Source organism: Cyrtonyx montezumae, unplaced genomic scaffold (assembly GCF_038088225.1).
Source record: "Cyrtonyx montezumae isolate F1298 unplaced genomic scaffold, pur_monq_1.0 scaffold_3, whole genome shotgun sequence".
NCBI lineage: Eukaryota > Metazoa > Chordata > Aves > Galliformes > Odontophoridae > Cyrtonyx > Cyrtonyx montezumae.
In genome coordinates this window covers 85,743,279-85,762,238 of record NW_027072034.1, presented here as the reverse complement: position 1 = coordinate 85,762,238, position 18,960 = coordinate 85,743,279, and the positions used below count along the sequence as shown (strand labels likewise).

At 51.5% G+C, this 18,960-nt stretch overlaps 2 protein-coding genes across 2 annotated transcripts; both read right to left on the bottom strand.

The window, feature by feature from the left end:
• Nucleotides 1-8,606: 8,606 nt before the first annotated feature.
• On the bottom strand, nt 8,607-12,629 carry GAPDH (glyceraldehyde-3-phosphate dehydrogenase). Its single transcript, XM_065742226.1, has 12 exons — nt 12,572-12,629; nt 12,155-12,195; nt 11,384-11,483; nt 11,010-11,116; nt 10,836-10,926; nt 10,547-10,662; nt 10,362-10,443; nt 10,044-10,195; nt 9,835-9,913; nt 9,499-9,582; nt 9,256-9,353; nt 8,607-8,904 (listed from the first exon to the last, which is right to left on the bottom strand). The coding sequence occupies exons 2-12, from the start codon at nt 12,175-12,177 to the stop codon at nt 8,835-8,837; spliced, it is 1,002 nt and encodes a 333-aa protein (XP_065598298.1). The 5' UTR covers nt 12,178-12,195; nt 12,572-12,629; the 3' UTR covers nt 8,607-8,834.
• A 1,405-nt stretch (nt 12,630-14,034) lies between these two features.
• LOC136051968 (C-type natriuretic peptide 2-like) lies at nt 14,035-15,696 on the bottom strand. Its single transcript, XM_065741698.1, has 2 exons — nt 15,598-15,696; nt 14,035-14,292 (listed from the first exon to the last, which is right to left on the bottom strand). The coding sequence occupies exons 1-2, from the start codon at nt 15,694-15,696 to the stop codon at nt 14,035-14,037; spliced, it is 357 nt and encodes a 118-aa protein (XP_065597770.1).
• Between the last annotated feature and the right edge of the window lie 3,264 nt (nt 15,697-18,960).

Genomic DNA, 18,960 nt, shown 5'->3' with positions numbered 1-18,960 from the left:
TATCAGAAGAAACTGTCTGGTGGAGACCCAGATCTGGGCTGGTTGGTCTTTGTGAATACCTGTAGTCATCTCCCAGAGGATGATCTTACCCTCAGACTACAACTCATTCAAAACCATTACTTGGCCTAATCTGTCTGAAAGTCTTGGATGGAGGGGACCTGGCAGATAAGTTGATGAAGTGAATACTGGCGGAGCAGGTCGGTTGCTCCTTCCAGCTGACCTGGGAACATGTTGCTGCTGAGCCTAGGCCGGTCCTTACTGCACCACAGCAGACCTTGGAAAGCAGGGGACAAAATCCTGTCACAGCATCCACACATTAATGTGAATGTTTATTGCCCAAGTGCAGTCAAGCAGGATGTGTCTCGATGAATGCAGTCCCATGGCATGAGGTATCTGGCAGTCCATCTGTCCACCCATCTCAGGACCCTGCAGGTGTGACTGCTGTCTGGTCAGCTATGTGACCGCCTGTTGAAGACCATCCCTTTTGCAGTCACATCGTTGAGCATATGTCAGGGTCCCCCCTCTGAGTATGTAGGCAGGCTGGTTCAGCTTCTCTACACTGCAAAACTCAGTGTTGGAGCTGCCTAGGAACATGCTTTGGCTTCACCATTACAACGTTTGCACTACTGTGTGTAGCTGTGGACAGGCACAAAGGTTTTTTTTTGTTTCTTTTTTATCATCCATGGGATTGGCACGAAAGCCCTCCCTTGATGCAAAGGTTGGGACATATTCATTTGTCAGCATCCTGCCTCCGTCAGGCACCAGGGGACACTGCCAGCCATTGAGCTGGAGTAAGAGGCAGTTCTCTGCCTTGGCTGTTGTACTGTATGAGATCAGTCTCTTGGCTAGAGCCTTCAGCAGGTGATGCCAGACATTTTGCTGTAAGGCTGAGGTGAATGCCCCCTGCTGAAGGTGTTTCTGATCCTGTGGCATGCAGAGCAGCCTCTCTTTCCCTTTTCCTATTTTGCCTGAAAGGTGAGTTCTCATCTCAAAGAATTTTGGCTGCCAAGGTGGGCCCACTGAAAGGTCAGGGAGCATCACCCTCCTTGTTCCTCTTCACCTGGATGTGGGATATTCTTACAGGCTCTAGAAAGGGTTCAGACACCAAATCAGTACATAGCATGGGTAATTTATCCTTCTGTTAAGCAGGACTGAACTTTCTCCCTCCCTTTACTTGTTCCTGAGTCCTATCCATTTTAGATCATTCTCAGAAGAGAAAGAGAGTCTGATTTTATCTGTTCAACTGCAGTCCTGCACCTACCCTCCCCAGCATCACTCTGAAGGCTCTTTGTCCCTGCCGCACATGAGCTTTGGCGAGTTAGCTTCTTGCTGCTTCAGGATTCCTTAGATGGACCTGAATGAGATGCTGACAACTGTCACTGGAGCAGCTTGTGATTCCCTGGTAACCTGTTCAATATTCTATTAATCTTGTTTCTAAGCCAGGAGGGTGGGAGTGATGAAAGCTGTACAGAAGCTTACTCTTTGTTTCTGTTGGCTTTCCTAAGATTGATACGTCTGCTACAAAAGCGTGATCTATTCTCAAGAAGGCCAGTCTTTCTGTGTTTAGGTGGTAGTGGTGATCTTCAAAGGAAAGATTTGTGAACCAGCTCTATAGAAGAGCAGAGAGTGAGTGGCAGGCCACATTTCAATTCCTGCTGTGTCAGCCGGAGTAGAGCTAGACCCAGTGCTGAGACCCCTCCACCAGAGGGCTGTCAGTAGCTCTGTGATTTCCAGCTGCAGATTTGAGTCACTCTAAGAGCTGGCCAGGTGCTGAGGACTTCTACATGAAGAGCTCCACTCCTCCAGAGGAGATCAGAATTAACATAGAAGTCAGTGGAGTGCTGTCTCCTTGGAAATGCATCTGTATGATGCATGGATGGGCTCGTGAAGTCAGCTGACAAACTCCTGCTGGTTGGAATTAAACCTGGCAACAATGCTAAGGCATCAAGGAAGGCTGAATGGGCTCAAGGCAGCTTTAGGAGGGGGATCCTTTCACCACTGAAAACCTGAAGGATCATAGAACTGCTCAGGTTGGAAAAGACCTTCAAGATCAAGTCCAACCACAACCTGTCTGTACTACCCTAACTCTGACAACCCACTGCTAAATCATGTCCCTGTGATGTATGAGATCATGAGAACTGTTTCAAATGTTAATTTTCTAAATGACAAAGACGTTTTGACTCAGAGTGGTAATAAGGAGAAAATACTCTAGGTCCTCTGGCACGGGGGGTATAGGTTTCATAGCATGGAAAGCAACCAAAAGAACTGAGAGAACACTAAGGTAACACTATGGAGAGGAGTCTGAGTGGCCACTAAAAGTTGCAGTGCCCAAACTGAACTAATATCACAACAAATGAGAAGAGGAAGCAGTTTCAGCTTCTGCAGAAGTGCATCCGGGCAATGCACAAAAGGAACTGGAAGCTCTCAGGACAGGAAGAGATGTGATTAAGTGGCATTTTTGAAGTTCACCATCACATTGTAGAACTCCCAGCTCGCCAGTGTAACCGAGTGGTAAAGGAGGAATAGGCAAGTGTAAGCATGAATTGGGGTTGGAAGCTGTGCTAAAAGTCATGTTCCCTCTAGAGCTAACAGCAAAACAGTATGATCTGACATACGTATTTGTTAAGGCATTGAAAGGTCTTTTATTTAGTCCTGAATCATGAAAGAATACACAGTGATTTGTTTCTTAAGTACCTCTGCTTCATGTGAAAAGGAAAATTATGCTGTCATGGGAGACTTTGGCTGGGATTACTGAGAAATATGCTATGCTCTGGGGAGCCTCTCATTGAGTTCCAAATGATGGCATGCCCAAGTAAGGCAAGGATTTTAGATAGCCTTATGATAGATGAAGTTAGAATTGGTGGTTGCCTAAAGACAAGGGATTGACAGACAAATCAAACCATTGCCCAGGAACAAAAAATATTTTAATAGGGAAGTTCATGATATTATTTAGCCTTTTCTTAGGGATTCCCCTAAGGGAAGTACTAGGAAAATTATTTAAATGGGAGACCCTTGGAAAAATGCAAGTTTTTCCAGTTATCCAGAAAGCTGTTTTAGTATGCTTGAAAAGATAGTAAAACATTTCCCTGAGTAACTGGCCATGCAACAGTATTAAAAATAGCAGAAAAAATATATTAATAAAAGTAATTTTTAAAAGCCCTTAATAAAAATAAAATAAACTTTGTAACTGCTGCAGTGACTGAGTGTGAAGGAAGAGGAACATAGGGATGACAAAATAATTGAAATAGATGTATAAAATATAGTTATGTGAGTGGCTGATGATCTCAAGAATAAATATCCATAGGTGGATCACTAATGAGATTAAGAAGTTGTTCTGGCTATATCTAAAGGAAAATCTAGCAGTAATATGAGCCTTTTATTGACAGAGACTTAAAAAATAAAAAGAAAAAAAAAACTTAAAAGAAGGAAAAAAAAAAAAGTACTTATCAGCAGTGTCTGTTCTGTATTTGGAAGGAGCAGAATGTAGTCACAGGGGAATGATGAAGCACTTTCCAGGCCATTAGCAATCAAGGAGGATCCTTGATGGGACTGTTTCGGGAGGAGCACTCTCCATTTCCAGGCATGGGGGTGCTGGAGCACCCTGCTGCTGTGAGTAGGCTACAGTGATGGAGGATGCTTGGGGCAGTGGAAGGAGTGATCCTGGGGCAAAGTGCAGTGTTCCAGCTGCTTTTTTTGCAAATTGTTTTACAAAGCACCCTGATCGTTTTTGGTGCTGGCTGCTGAAATCCACGTTTTGCTGGTGTCAATTAGGTGAACTGCAGAAGGGTCCTTTAAAAAAAGACAGGGCAGACAGGTGAGTAAACACCCCAAATGATGAGCCTGGCAACCTGTACATGGAAACGGGAGAGAAATCAGTGGGGAGGAGGGTAAAAATCAGGAAGGAGAGGACAATCTGCACTGGCATGGAAGGATGAGGAGCTGACAGCCCAAGTCTTCTAGCATTTTTTATAGGTAGGGATGATAGAGTCTAATAAAGGGTAAGTGCCTGAATCAAAATGCTGAGATGTATTGAAATATAATTTCATAATTTATTTTTTAAAATCAACTTAAAGCATTGGCTTTATTTAAGCTATGCTATAAATTTAAGAGCAAGAAATAATAGTGTGTATCTGGGATGACAGGAGCTCTGGAATGTCAGAGTAGTCTAGGTGAGCGCTCAGCCAGACACTGAAATCAGTGAGATCTTTGTAAATCTGTATTTCTGTGTGGTGTTGGTGTCTTTCGCACTTGTTTGCATCACATTTTGGACCAGGTGGAGCATAAGAGTCCTAACTGATTCCAGGCTGGAGAAAAATGCTTTGAGACTGAAAAGTTCAGTCTGTTCTGTTCCCCAGAGCAGGTGAAGGAGAATTTTTGCCCATGAGGATGATGTAGATGGCTGTTTAGCCAGGCTGAGAAAGGCATGTGGGGACTATGAGGAGATGAGGAGGCCGGAGGCTATATGCATTCAGTGACACTTTTGGGTTTGCTTGGGGTCCAGCACCAGCACCCAGCCTGGTAACTAAAATCTGGAGACTGCAGACTGCCTTTGGAGGGTTTGGCCAGTCTGTTTTTTCCAAATCCAGTTGCTCTCCAGCACACAGGTTACCCTTAATGGCAGTGACGCTGATGAATGCATCCAAGGGTGCAGACTGATCTCAGAGGCATGATTTCTTGTTATGGAAGCAGCACAGATCCTCGCCCACTGACTCGTTACCAACCAGGTGCTGACTGACTCTTTGTACCAGCGTTCAGCTCTCTGATACAGAGATCAAACTGTTATTCATTGCTGGTTTCTGAACTCCTTAGAGATCCTTTCTAAAATCTACATCACTTCTGCAAATTCCTACTCTGTGTTGGGGCTGACATGTCTGATGGATTACAAACGTCATTAACTCTTCATCCATTCTATGCCCAAGACCACTGAGACTGACACTAGGCACTAAGAGATTGCTGCTCCTCGTGGCATTGACTTCTCCACAAGTCTCAACGTTCAGTCAGCAGTGATGTTTTTGCCTCACTTCTGCTGGGAAAAAAAATCTGGGAATACCCCTACTGATGACAAAAGCATTGCTTTTTTTTTCTCTACTGTGGCCTTCTTCATTTGCTTCCACTCTGTCTTCTGGCTCTTTGGTCTGAGATGTGTCTGAGATACATCTGAAAAATATTTTAGTTATTGTGTGTGTGTGTGTGTCATACTGTGTCCTAAAAACCTGCCTTCTTAGGCTATTTTCAATTTAATTTGCTACTGTTTGTGAATTCTTCTATTTTCATTTGACTGCAGCTACTGCCTTTTGAAGGCTGTCTTTTCAAGTCTTATGCAGTAAAGTATAACACATTACTTATTGTTTCTTCTAGGGGATGTACATATAATTGAAAATAATTCCCTCAAGAAGATGACACTGCTATAGTAAGATAATGCACAGAGGTAAGTTAGCTGTCCCGCAGTAAGGGATTATATTCAGCTCATAGAGCAAGCAACAAACTATTTGTTTCTGTGCTGTACATGCAGTAAGACTGCCAAAATGTGGGCAGGTTGGTTTGCCAAAATGTCTGCTTTTGTGAGTGGCCGTGAGCACGGTGCTGTTTGCATACTGTGACTTTGGGTCGTGAAGCTGTGTTTTGTGAAAAGCACCCGTTAAAATGAGTTTGGAACACTGTCACTGGAGGTGTTTGTCCTGTACAAATGTCCAATACATGCCTCACAGGCTTCTCTCTCTGAGCCCTGTATCTTCCTTGCACAGACCTTTTGGAGTTGATGTGCTCAGCAACTGGTTTACTTTGTAAGTAGACAGTACGTGTGGGTGTCCAACACTTTTTCACTGTGTTTGTGCAGTGGCTGTTTTGTTCCATTTTGGTGTGATGTTTCAGTAGCATTAGTTAGTTTGCACGTCTGCTCAAGATGGTTTTCATTACATAACGTTCTGCTTAAGGCTGAAGTTTCATGCCGACATCTTGAGAAGGTCTGAGAACAACCCCAGCCACTTTTTAGGAGGCAATGCATGCATGGTACCAGGTGTGCAAATGCCAATGAGATTCTCTCTTGAAATTTGAAACTGCCAGAAAAAGGGTTTTTTTGTTGTTGTTTTTTCTCTGAAAGCACTGCTGATTACCATAGCACAGCTTCCTTCTGAATTTTCCCTGTCTTCAGGAAGACAAAAAAGTGCAGCTGAGCACCCGTAGATTCAGTTGGCTGCCGGTCTTGAGGCACGGCTCTCATACTGTGCCAGCACAGCCCCACGCAGCACTGAGCGCTGCCTCTGGTGTGCATAGAGCAGCATGGGGTCTGGGTGACCGCAGCTGCCCTCGCAGCTGGTTTGGCCTGCCACCATTGCTTCCAGCTCCTCTGCTGGGCAGAGCCTCCTCGTGTCAGCCCAGCAACCTGCCTCAACAGTGATCTTTTCTGCAAGTTTCACTTCAGTAGGTGCAAAGAGCAAGCCCAGAGCTTCTCTGCTGAGTCGAGAACTGCTACAAGGAGAGAGTTCAGCTGCAGCAGCAGTGCTCCCCTCTTTATCCCAATTTCAAAATGACAGTATGTATCCTTATTGTTATTACAGCGATTTTTAGCACAGGGCTGCAGCTCCTGGACGGGGCGGCACAGCCGTGCTACCTGTCTCCATGCTGTGGTGCCATCTGCAGGCTCAGCGGTTGGGTGCAAACTCGTCGGGACTCGCGGGAAGGTTCTGGGAGCTGATGGGGAGAGGGAGGGCACCGAGCCCCCAGCGGGCTGCGGCTGCGCAGCTTGCTTGGCCACGCGAGCTCCTTCCACACCCGAGAGGTCTGTGGGTCCCAGCTTGTTCTGCCTCGCTGCCTGTATCCTTCATACAAGAACAGCCAGCGAGAGTGTGAACAGAGTGAACCGCTATATCCAAAACATTTGCAGCAATTGTTTCTCGGAACAACAGGTACTCTGCCTCCCCTCCCTGCCCCCCAGGTTGTACTACTTGTCCCATACTCCCACAGTAATTTGACAGCGCTTTGTTGATGAACAGCGTGAGTTTGCTGCATTTATTTTCAAGCAGACGTAGCCTGCTCAGGAAACAAGGCTTCTTAGATGAAAAGGTGATTCTTTAAAATGTTCCTGCTCGCAGGCATCTGGTGTTTCTGCAGCCTCTCAGCACTTCCCTATCATCACACAAGGATCTCGCTGGCACACACGCAACTATGCGGGCAGCAGCACACAGGACAGCCATTCAGAGCACCAAGCACATCAATTACAGCCAGGACGGAACCCACACAGAGCGCTTTGTTAGCCTGGAAGGGCTGCAGGCTGCCTGCTGCACCGCAGCATCCCACCTGCTCGGCAGGGCTGCCCCTGGCCAGCCCCAGAACAGCTGAAAGCTGAAGAGCAGCTGCAGTTTCGCTCCAGAGTTACCTAAAGCTCCTGTCAGGACATTTAGGGGACAAGCTGGGTATTGAGGCCATCGCAGAGCTAATGAGCTGCTCATACTGTAAGTCCGGAGACAGGTTATGCAACCTATTTCCTCTAAGGAAAGCAACTGAGTCATCTCCCTCTAGCGCAGTGAGCGTTTAGTTTTCACACAGCTCTACCACCAGAGATAAGCAGCTCCAGGAGACTCTGTCCCATCTTTCTCATGTCTTTGCCATGGGAGAGCCTCCAGCCTCAGTCCTTGCCCCAGATCCAGCTGTAGAAGCAGCCATGTCCAGGCAGCAGCTCCAACCTGCCTCCCGCAGACAGCAATGCAGCACCTCTGATGCAGCTCCCAGCCTCGGTAGCAATGAGAAAAAAGGGAGGGCCCCACAGCTCTGGTGGCAGTGAACAGCTTATCTACCCTACTACTCATCTGCCAGGCTAGGCTCCCACCTGGCAACATTCAGTGCTTTCAGGGGGAGGTAATGCAGCTCCTGGCAGAGGGCTGATGCTTGCACAGATTTTCTGCTCAGGAGCTCGACTACAGCTGCCACTGCTTCTGCAGTCAGGGCTGTGCTTAATTCTAGCTCCCACAACAGGATCACAGGGCTTAGACGTGGCAGGCATGGCCACAGGCAGCCATTTCTTCCAGGGTGATTTGATTCATTTTCAGCTGCGTAGTTTTCCAACTATTCTCTTTGTAGCATCTCTAGTAAGGAAGGGAGAAGAAACAATCACGGCTTTTGTGCCATTTTGCCAAGTCAAAATGCAAAGTCATTCCTCAGCACTTTATTCTGCACACACCCATCAGACAAGAAAATCCAGAGAGCTGGAAGGAGGATGGAGAAGAACAGCTGCTTTCTATTCCACCATGGCAGCAGTGCTCCAGTCACAGCCCTGCACCACACCTTTTGGCTCAAGGGCATGAGTCCTTCCCGTGGCAGCAAGCACGCCACTGCCCCACGCACAGCAGCCTTGTGCTCAATGGAGCTGGGCACCAGCTGTCTTTTATAGATCATAGATCCCAGGACAGCTTCATGCCTCCACACGACCAGAGCAGTCCTAACCAGCACCCGATGCCAGGGCTTGCAGCCTTGATGTATATCAGTAGAGTACCATGCATGGAATACTGCAGAGCACTTGCTGCAGTTGCAGGCCCAGCACTTACAGGCTGGCTGGGTCACGTTCAAGCCTGAACTCCCTCTTGCTTTCCAATGACACCACAAACAAGGCATTTCAGATGGTGAACACTTTTATTGATGTAAGGTGGTACACAAACAGATCAGTTTCTATCAGCCTCTCCCACCTCCCCCAGGCTGAGGAAGAAATTGGAGGAGTGGGGGAGACAGAAGGGAACAGAACTGGCCTCTCACTGCAGGATGCAGAACTGAGTGGTGGTGAAGAGGAGGGGCTCCAACTAAGGGTCCTGCTTCCCTAGCAGCAGGGGGGCTGTGTGCTTGGCTCACTCCTTGGATGCCATGTGGACCATCAAGTCCACAACACGGTTGCTGTATCCAAACTCATTGTCATACCTGAGGAGGGAAGCAGAAGCACTGTCAGCACTGACCTGTTCCTTGTATCCCTTTTCATGTTACTGCTCTTCCCACCCAACCCAACAGAATGGGAAGGCTTCCCATCTGCTCCTTATAAAGGAAGTAGGCAGCATCCCATCTGCCCTCCATTACAGGAAGGCAGCTGCAGCCATTTCAGATATGAAGCCATCTCACTAGAGACAGTCTCATGTTGGAGCCACCTGAACTCAGCAGGGATCTGTGTTGCCATGCATTGTCAGATGGTGCTGATGAAATGAAACAGCACAGAACTGCACCAGAACTGCCAGCCTCGACCTCCCAGTCTCCCCCATACCCCGAGGCTGTGCATACCAGGAAACAAGCTTGACGAAATGGTCATTCAGTGCAATGCCAGCACCCGCATCAAAGGTGGAGGAATGGCTGTCACCATTGAAGTCACAGGAGACAACCTGGAACAGAAAAGCACTGTAAAGCACCATTCCACCCAATAAATGCTAACAGCCTAAACCGGAAGTGTCAAAAACAGCATCCCAGCAAGGCTGCCACCATCAGAAAAATGAGGCAAGCCCCACCTGCATAGAAGCTACTTATTACCTGGTCCTCTGTGTATCCTAGGATGCCCTTCAGGGGCCCATCAGCAGCAGCCTTCACTACCCTCTTGATGTCATCATACTTGGCCTGAAAAAAAAGGAAAAAGTTAAGATGGTCAGATCCCATCTCAAAGTGTCAGCAGTGCAGGGGTAGAGAGTAAAAACAACTACAGCCTGAGCACTGGGAACCACATAGCACTAGCCATGCATAATGGGTGGTATTTTCAGGAAAAAAACACCTTTTTTCTATTAAAGAAATAGATACAAAAGAGGTAATTCCAGGTATCAAGAATATTAGAGGCAAGCCTGAAGACTGCTTAGGATTGCCCACAACACTTACTGGTTTCTCCAGACGGCAGGTCAGGTCAACAACAGAGACATTGGGGGTTGGTACACGGAAAGCCATTCCAGTAAGCTTCCTGCAAGAAATATGTCAGTGGGGAACAGCATGAGCATCCCTCTGCCAGCACTCAGTTCTACTACAAAAACATTAGAGCCAGCCAGGCACTGGCCCCTACCTCCTTCTGACACATAGAGGACAACACTCACCCGTTGAGCTCAGGGATGACTTTCCCCACAGCCTTAGCAGCCCCAGTAGACGCTGGGATGATGTTCTGGGCAGCACCTCTGCCATCCCTCCACAGCTTCCCAGAGGGACCATCCACTGTCTTCTGTGTGGCTGTGATGGCATGGACAGTGGTCTGAAAGAAAGAGAACAGCAAGAATGCAGTCACTGTTCCCCAAAGAAAGCATCCTCAGCACCTCTTCTGAAGCCCAATGGAAGCAGTGCAGATGGATGCTTTTTTTCTTCAAACATGAAGGACCTGGGTGCAGGGCATCTTTCTAAGCATCAAGCTCCAGACCTACCATAAGACCCTCCACAATGCCAAAGTTGTCATGGATGACCTTGGCCAAGGGTGCCAGGCAGTTGGTGGTGCACGAGGCATTGCTGGGGAAGAATGAAGGCAAATCAGCCAAATATAACACATGAGTATATAGGTACAATGAGACCTGGTGAAAACCCCAGGCCACGAAGCATCCTTCTCCCTTACCTGACAATTTTCAGGGACTTGTCATATTTATCATGGTTGACACCCATCACAAACATGGGAGCATCAGCTGAGGGAGCTGAGATGATAACACGCTTTGCACCACCCTTCAGGTGAGCCTGAAAAAAAATATGTAATTAAATAACCCAGAATGCCACAACAGTTGAGAAACAACATAATCCTCAGACAAACTAATCTCTTCCCCATCTTGAAGAACACTGTAGATAAAGATGTGCCCCACGGAAATAAGCACAAGCAATTATTTTCCCACAGGCCATAGTGGCCTACTTACACCGGCCTTCTCCATGGTGGTGAAGACACCAGTGGACTCCACAACATACTCAGCACCCGCATCTGCCCACTTGATGTTGCTGGGGTCACGCCTGAGGAAGGAAAAAACCATGGTAGTTACTCTGCAAGGCCCTTACTTTCATCCTCCGGGGAGGAAAAAGAGAAAGCTACTCACTCCTGGAAGATGCTGATGGCATGCCCATTAATCACAAGTTTCCCATTCTCAGCCTTGACAGTGCCTTTGAAGTGTCCGTGTGTAGAATCATATTTGAACATGTAAACCTAGCAGGGAGAGAGAAAAGGTCAGGCATCCTCGATGCAAGCCTCCCATCTCAGTTCTCTGCCTTCTTAGTGACCATGCGCAGCTGCAGCTCTGTACTTCGCTCTCCCAGGTCTGCACCACTACGCCTCGTTTTTTATCTCTTAACCTGCCTGCTGCCCCATGCCATGTTTCCAGGGGGAGCAGAGCCGGGGGAGCCTCTGGCCATGCTGAACCATTCTAGGCAAGGCACACACGGCGTCCACAGGGGGCACTGCAAGGCAACTCACCATGTAGTTCAGATCGATGAAGGGATCATTGATGGCCACCACTTGGACTTTGCCAGAGAGGACGGCAGCCCTGGTGACCAGGCGGCCAATTCGGCCAAATCTGGGGAGAAACAGAGGTGGGTGGGGAGGAGCAGTGAGGAGCGTGCCCAGCTGAGCACGGCTGAGCCTATCCCACCACTTCCACCCCGAGCATCTATCACTCCCTGCACAGAGGAAGTCCAACAGCAGAGGTCAAAGGCTGAGGAGCCATGGTTAAAGATTAAGAGCAACCCCAGGCCAGGGCACCCACGCCACAAAGGTCAGGCGCTAAATTTACTGAAGGCCACGAGGATCCGGTTACTCCTCGGTGGGGTGGAAGAAGGTCACATTCCCGGGGCACTACAGACACACGATCCACCAGGCGACCTTTCCTCGGGTCCCCGCTGGCCCCGACCCACCGATGGGGCGCGGGGGAGCCCCGCTGGGGCCGGGAGACCCTCCGACGGGGCAGGCGGGCAGAGCCGGCGCTTCCGGGGTGACTCACCCCGACTGCGCGGGGAAGTGACTCAGCACCGCCACGCGGAGCCGTTACTCCCGGTTCGGGGGTGATGGGGGGGGGGGGGGGGGGTCTCGGTGCGGCGTTGCGGAGCGCGCCCGGCCACCCCCACCCCGCCCTTCAGGCGACCTTGTTCTCCTCCCCCGCCCGCCCCCACCCTTCTTCCCCCCCCACGGTCACGCACATCCCCGCGACCCCGCCCCACGCGGCGCCTCCGGTCCCGGCTCCGCACTCACCCGTTGACTCCGACTTTCACCATCTTGCCTTTACAGTGTTCCTGCCGGGAGAGAGCGGCGGTGAGACGCGCGGCGCCGCACGCAGCCCGGGAACCTCCCCCCGCCGCGCAATGCGGAGCGCCGGGATCCGCCCCCCTATACCCTCCATCCCTTCCCGCATCCCCCTCAAGCTCTCCCCCTTCCCCCAGCAGTTCTCCCCCTCTTCCCCCACCCCCATCGCCTCCATCTCCCGCCGCCCGCCCCCCCGCCTTTGTGCCCCAGGGACCACGCGGCCGTCCGCAAAGACCCCCTCTACCCCTCTCCCCCCCTCCACACTCCTCGCAGCCCTACGGCTCCAAGCCCTGCGGCGGGGATGCAAACGTGCGAGTGGGGGAGGGGACAGGGGGCTCTCCACCCCCATACCCCCTCGCCCTTTACCTGCTGCACGTCAACGGCCCCAGCGCGCAGTGAGAAGGTGGTGCAGCGCGGCACCGCCGCCCTTTATAGACGCGGACGCAGCGCTCCTCGCCCCGCCCCGCGGGGCCGGCGCCGAATGGCAGCGCGGGGGCCGGGCCGGGGCTACGTGCGCGCACGGTGCGGGCGAGGCGGCCCTCCCCCCCCTTTCTCCCTTCCCCCCTCTCTCCCCCCTCGCAACAAAGGGCGGCCGTCGGGATGAGGGTGGGCGCAGGGGGCTGCCGCCGTACCGCGGTGTCTGTGCGGGGTGGGGGTGGGGAGGGGTAACCCCTGAGCCGCGCGCGGACAAAGCTCCACGTGGGGCTGTTGTTGGTAGCGTTGGGGGGCTGTGCTGCTGCAGGCACCTATAAAGCGGTGCGCGGCCGTGGGCGCAACAAAGAGAGCACCGTGTCCTCCCCCCTGCCCCTACTCGGCTCTCGCACGAGTTGGTCCTGCAGCCCCGCGATGCCGGGGTACGTGGGGTCCCGCACCCATCCCCCCGCGCCGTGATGCCGTGCCGCCGGCAGGCCGTGCAAACGAGGAACTGCGGCATCCTGCCGCTCGTGGGACGTGACGGCGGATATCCCGCCCGCCGCGTACGAGCTGGGCCCGGAGCGGACTCGCTTGCTTGGACCGGGCCGCCCCGCTCGGTGCGATCCAGCTCCGAGGGTGGGGACGGGGGATACCGGGGGGAGGGGGTCCCGGCGAGGGGTCACGCAGCTCCCGTAACCCAACTCTCCTCGTCCGGCTGCTATTCCCGAGGGGCAGCGGCTAAGTTTAGACTCAGCTGAGGTTACGACCTTTACTTAAAGGCCAGGGGAGGCGGCGGGGCGGCCGGAGGAGCCCCCCGCGACGGCGCGGGGCGAGGGCCGGGAGGGCACGCGGAGGCCCCGTGTTTGCTCGGCAAATACAGCGGCGGAACGAGAGGACGCCGCGGCCCCGTGGCTGCGAGCGATGCGCCGGGCCGCCCGTCCTCCCTCCCTCCCCTCTCTCCCTCCCCCGCAGCCCCGGGCCCCGGCCGCGCGTGCCGCCCGGCCCACCCGGAATGGCGGCGGTGCCCAAAATGGCCCCGCGCGTTTGGGGCCGCGCCGCGGACTTTGCCGCCATCTCCCGGCGGGCCCGGGCTGGGAGAAGCGGGAGCCCCTCGGCGCCGCGAGCTCCGACACGAGGCTTCTCGCAGCTCCGTTTAATTCGCCGCTCCGCGCCCTGCCCTCCGGGCTCCGGATGCCGCCCGCTCCGTCCCGTCCTGCCCCGAGCTGGGTCTCGCCCCGGGTCGCTCCACCTGGTTCTGCCTGCGAACGAGCCAGGGCGGTGAGCCGCCCGCAGCTCGCCGTCCCCGGGCAGGCCGACCTCCCGCTGCAGGCGCTCCCCGCAGTCCGTGCCCTGATGCATGCCCGCCTTGCCGGGCCGTCGCTGCTGGCCCCCTCACCACCCCCCGTCTGTCCAGGCTAACAGCCCAACCCGCTGAAGGCCCCGATGCGGTCCATTTTCAGCCCAAAGCAGCCCCGGGGCACGGCCTTCCAGGCCCAGTCTCCAGAGAGAGCTCGCTTGCGACTGGCGAGGGCCTTGCGCCAGAGCAGGGGGTGTGCAGCTCGGGCCCCCGACGGGAGGAGCGGCTGTGGGGGGGACAGCGGCTGCGGCTCCGAGCTGGAGCCCTCCTTCATGTCCTCCTCGGGGTCTGAGGGCAGCAGCTGGGAAAGGAGCACCTGAGAAACAGGGATAAATGGAGGAGATAGGTGATGGTGGATTGCCTGTGCTCCTATAACCCAGCCCACTGTCCCTCTCCTTTCCCTCAGACTCAGGCAGGACAGAATGAGTGCCTGTGCAGAAGGCCCTGTTCTGTGACCTTGCATCTGGACCAAGGTCACTGAGGGAGGGCCAGGCTTAGGTGACTTTGCTTCTCAAAGAATAGGGAAGAATGCTGTGGGCATTGCTGTCTGGCTTCCTTGCCCTGCTGCTATCAAATAGTTCTACCCATACTTGGAAGATAATGGAGGCTTCGGCTCTTGCTGCTTTTGGTTGAAGCTGAGTGCCGCTGTGTGCTCAGACTGTGCTGTGATGTTTCATTTTTCCAGAGGGCAGTGTCGCAGGAACTGTTAGCATAGAACAGTCAAGTGTCAGAGCGGGCCTAAGGAAGGCGGGCTCTTCATCTGCTGGAAGTCTCCAGATTCTCTGTGCAGGTGGCCATGCTCTAATTTAATTACATGCCTCCATCACTGCCGGCATTCTCCAGCAGCAGGGAGATGGGTCAGGAGGTACCCTGGGGGCACACCGCTGCTGCCCGTGGGAGCAGCCTGCAGTGGCTACTCTACGTCTGTGCATCACATGGATGCTTGCTGACCTACTGCTGAGGATGCCTTTGTGCAGTTTAGCTCCGTGCTCTCCAGCAGTGAGTTAATGGAAGCAGACGCAGGCATCTTCTGTGAGGAGTGAAAGTGTCTCCATGGTGAGTCAGCGGAATCAGTCCTGTGTTTCTAGTTCATGTCCTAGCTCCTTCCCTGCAGCTTTCTTTTTGGACAGGGTAGCTGATGTGAAGGCCGAGTGCTGGGGCTTGAGTTAGGGCTTGGGGATGAGAAAGCTTGGTTGATTTAAAAGCCATAAATATTGTTTCCGCAACTGATGAAGTTAAAAGATTTAACAAAACAAAGAAGCCCTTCCCCCTGTAGGGGACAGGACTATAACTTCAGGTGGCTGTTGCTGCAGGGCTGAGTGAGATGGGACTATTCTCCGTACAGCCAGAAGCCTCTGCATGCAGTGAGGAGACCCACAGCCAAGACCCGCTCACTAAAAGGCTGTTGTCTGTCCTCTACCTTGAAATGCTGGCACTCCCTGAGGAGCGGGGTTGTAAGGATGCAGTGAGCCTGAAGCTGAGGCTATTGGACTGACGGGGAGGGAGCAGCCCTAGGGAGCTCAGATGTTGGGTCACCACTCACTCCATGTTCAAACACGACCCCCCAAACTGCCCCTGCCACTCCCGAAGCCTCCCTCAGCTCCATCCCGGTCCCTCCTACCTGAAGCCTTTGTTCTGGTAAGGACATCGCTTGTACACTGGCAGAAATCAGAACAAGGAGGAGGAAAAGCGAGCAGTGCCACGCTGGGAGCCCCAGCATCTTCTCTTTATTCAGGGGCTTATGGGAGGTGAGGCAGGATCTGTAGCCTCTGAGTGCCCCCATCCCCTCTTTGCCTTTATAGTGTTGGTTCTGGCAGGCGCCTGCCCCCCAGCTCTGCTGCACACCCCCCTGGAGCTCCTTAACCTTTCAGCCCCTTTGTCCATGGTGATATATTTCAGGGTGAGCTCAGTGAGACCCCTTCCTCTAAAGAAAAAAGACACAAAGGTGTTTGCTGAGTGTCTGGGAAGATGAATGTGAGCCAAGCTGCTTCTGGCTGGGGCCTGGAGGTATCTATCAGGATCAGGGTGAAACTTCAAGACACATCCAGAAACAGGGTATTGGAAGCTGTGGTATATAGTGGAACTGACATTCTCTTGGGCAGAGTGCTGTTAATGTTATTGCTTTAATCACTGTGAGTATGAGCTGCAGCTCAGCTGGCGACGGGCTCACTGCTGGCTGCAGAGCTGTCACAAACTGGTGTTGACAGTATAGGCTCTGTTTTTTAACATGTATGTTTCGGTGAGCTGGTTGGCCAGGAGACTCAGGGCTCCTGCTGCAGTACATGTATGGATTTCTGTGTTAGCTTGGGATCTGCAGCAGTGATAGGAGCATGGGTCTAAGCACTTGCAGGCACACAGCTTGCATGCTGGTTGTCCTGAGTCATAGCTCAGCATACGCCATCTGTGGGGCTGGGCTGAATTTCCAGAGGAACCAGCATGGAAAAGCACTGGCTGAGACTGAACTTGCACTTTCTCAAGCTCAGGTGCACAATGGGAGTGGGATGGTGAGGAGCAGACTCCTGCCTCCTAAATCTTCAGGCTATTAGCTCCCCCCCCACTTTGTTTACCTCTCCCATTTTACTGTAGTTTCTCACCAGCTGAACAACGCAATGAAGTCACTGTTTGAAACCAGAGTGCAGAAGTCAGCTTGGGTGTGAAGACAGAAACTAATCAGGAAAGTTTGCTGAGGGACAGAAAGGGGGAACTGTACCCCACTAGAGGAGCAGCTGGGCATGCAGGGGAGGTTTAATAACACCTTGAATTTCCTTTTCTTCAGTGTCACTGCATACAGCAATTGCGATAAAAGTTGACAGGCAGTGTTTTGCTCTCTGCTGTTTATGCTATTTACTTGCTTTTTTTTTTTTTTTGAAAGAAAAGAACCCAAGTCTTTTGCAGAGGTAACAAAAGTCACAGTTCATATACTTGCTGTTTTACTTCCGTCCTTCGCAAGCATTTTCCACTTGATGCAGACCTGTGCTTCCTTTTCTTCTCAGCTCAAGCAGGCAGAAAGCATAATGAACCATTTTACAGCAGTGCTGTGAAAGCTGAGCGTAGAGCTTGCATCTGGAGCACTGAAGTTGGAAGCAGGAGGGATTTTGCTCAGGTAAGACAAGGTGTGGGACACATGAAGATTTAGGAGGCAGGAGTATGCTTCCTTTGATACCTGTGGCCCACGGATCGTGCTGCGCAGGCCTCTGGCTAATGGGGGTGCCTTTCATGGGGAACAGGATTATCACAGAATCATCAAGGATGGTAAAGACATCTAAGATCATCCAGCCCAATTGTCTGCCTGTCATCAGAATTAACCAGAAATAAAGCCCAAACAAACAGTGCTTTGTTTCTGATACAAAACGTAGTGGAAATTTGGTCTGGCATCCCTTAAATGTGGTAGTTCTTATGTTGCAAGAATACCAGAAATGCTTGCAACTGCTCCAAATTCCAGTCCAGCTGCATGGACACCGAACTCCACAGGGATGGAACTTCCATTTGTCTAGTTCTGTACCATGCAAGAAAATTAGGAAACTGTTGGAAACTTGGAAAATCTTATTGCAAATTTCCAGATCCTGTGAAGCCTGGATAAATGCAGGCACAGCCCAGCTCAGGTGCTGCGAAGTTGCAGCTGCTTTGCATCCCAGATCCTTGCTGAGAGTGCAGTAGAACTGAATAGTTACTCTGTCATGTCCTGGCAACGACTGAGAAGTAAAAGGGCTCTGGCAGGCGATGAGTCTTTGATTGCCCCAGTTTTTCCAGCCTGAAATAGGTTATTGTCCTTTCCTCTCTGGTGCTAACAAGCTGCCTCTGTAAAAACTCTTCTCTCTCTGATGCTGGGACACTGATTCTAGAGCTTGCAAGACCATTGGAAAAATAGTCTCCTGCTGAATTGCAATCAATCTTTTAGGAGCAGAGTTACTCAAAAGGAAAGGAGCAGGAGAAACGGAGAGTGAGAGGGCTGGAAACTGGATGAAGTATTTTGCGGATAGCCCTTGGCACTGCAAAGGGCTGGTGGCTACTGCAGGCTCCAAAGAACAGCCAATGTTTGTCATTCCCCTTAGGACCATGGGCAGGAACACGGAGCCAGCTATGGAATGGAGCCCCTTAGGGAACACAGGCTCCACTGACCGTCATGCTGCAGTCTTCCTCCCTGCAGTATAGCCAACATATTGTCTCATTCTTGTGCATTCACAAGATGTATTGTATTGAGAGTCCATAGATGCTGTTCCTGTGAGTGGAATCACATACAGCACGCATGACTGTTGCATTGACTGTTAATGCTGCAGCTGTTGCTTGTAGCCTTTACTGAGTATAAGCGAGAGTAGGATGATAGTACTGTAGCTGTCTGATCTTCATATTTTGTGCAATAGTTCTGTTCTTACAGGTGTGCTGGATCTGTGCGTGGGGGGATTATATTGGTATATGCTCTATGACACAGGAGTGGCTACAGTGGCACTTAGTCCATGCATCACATCCCCATAAGTATAGCTGTCAGCCCACAGTTCCCCCATCCGCTCGTTTCTACAAGCTGCTAATGTGTCCGTTCAGGTGTCAGCATAAAAACATAGATTCCCAGGCCACTGCAATGCTATGCAATTTTTAGCACTTCATTTATACAAGTAATCAAAATAAACTACTGCAGTCTTTTGTCTATGGACTGAAGATAACCACAGAGACTGCAGAAACAGCTAGACACTCAGAGGAGGAACAGGGAAAGATATACAGGAAGTTACTGGGAGCAGGATCCTTCTGGCTCCCATCCAGCAAATCACTGGCCTGAGAAGCATTTGCTTTCCAGGCAACCACCAGGTAAGAGGAAATAATTGTGTTAGAGCTCTGGGACAAATTCCAGTTTGCCTGCGAGACAGGAGGTTAAAGGCTGTTAGTGTGATTAACGTTCACACTTAAGGCACTTCATGTTCACATGGCTTGTCTAAGTGCAAGGCCTGACCTGAGCACTGGTGTGGCTTAAGTGCAGTGAGATGAGCAATGT

Excerpts from the sequence above, each read along its gene's own strand:
- GAPDH (XM_065742226.1), bottom strand. The coding sequence starts at position 12,177 with ATGGTGAAAGTCGGAGTCAACGG. Across the intron at positions 10,444-10,546 it reads AAGTCCCTGAAAATTGTCAG|CAATGCCTCGTGCACCACCA; the intron begins GTAAGGGAGAAG and ends ATTCTTCCCCAG. Across the intron at positions 9,583-9,834 it reads CCTGCCGTCTGGAGAAACCA|GCCAAGTATGATGACATCAA; the intron begins GTAAGTGTTGTG and ends CTTTTTTTTCAG.
- LOC136051968 (XM_065741698.1), bottom strand. The coding sequence starts at position 15,696 with ATGCTGGGGCTCCCAGCGTGGCACTGCTCGCTTTTCCTCCTCCTTGTT. Across the intron at positions 14,293-15,597 it reads TACCAGAACAAAGGCTTCAG|GTGCTCCTTTCCCAGCTGCT; the intron begins GTAGGAGGGACC and ends CCTGTTTCTCAG.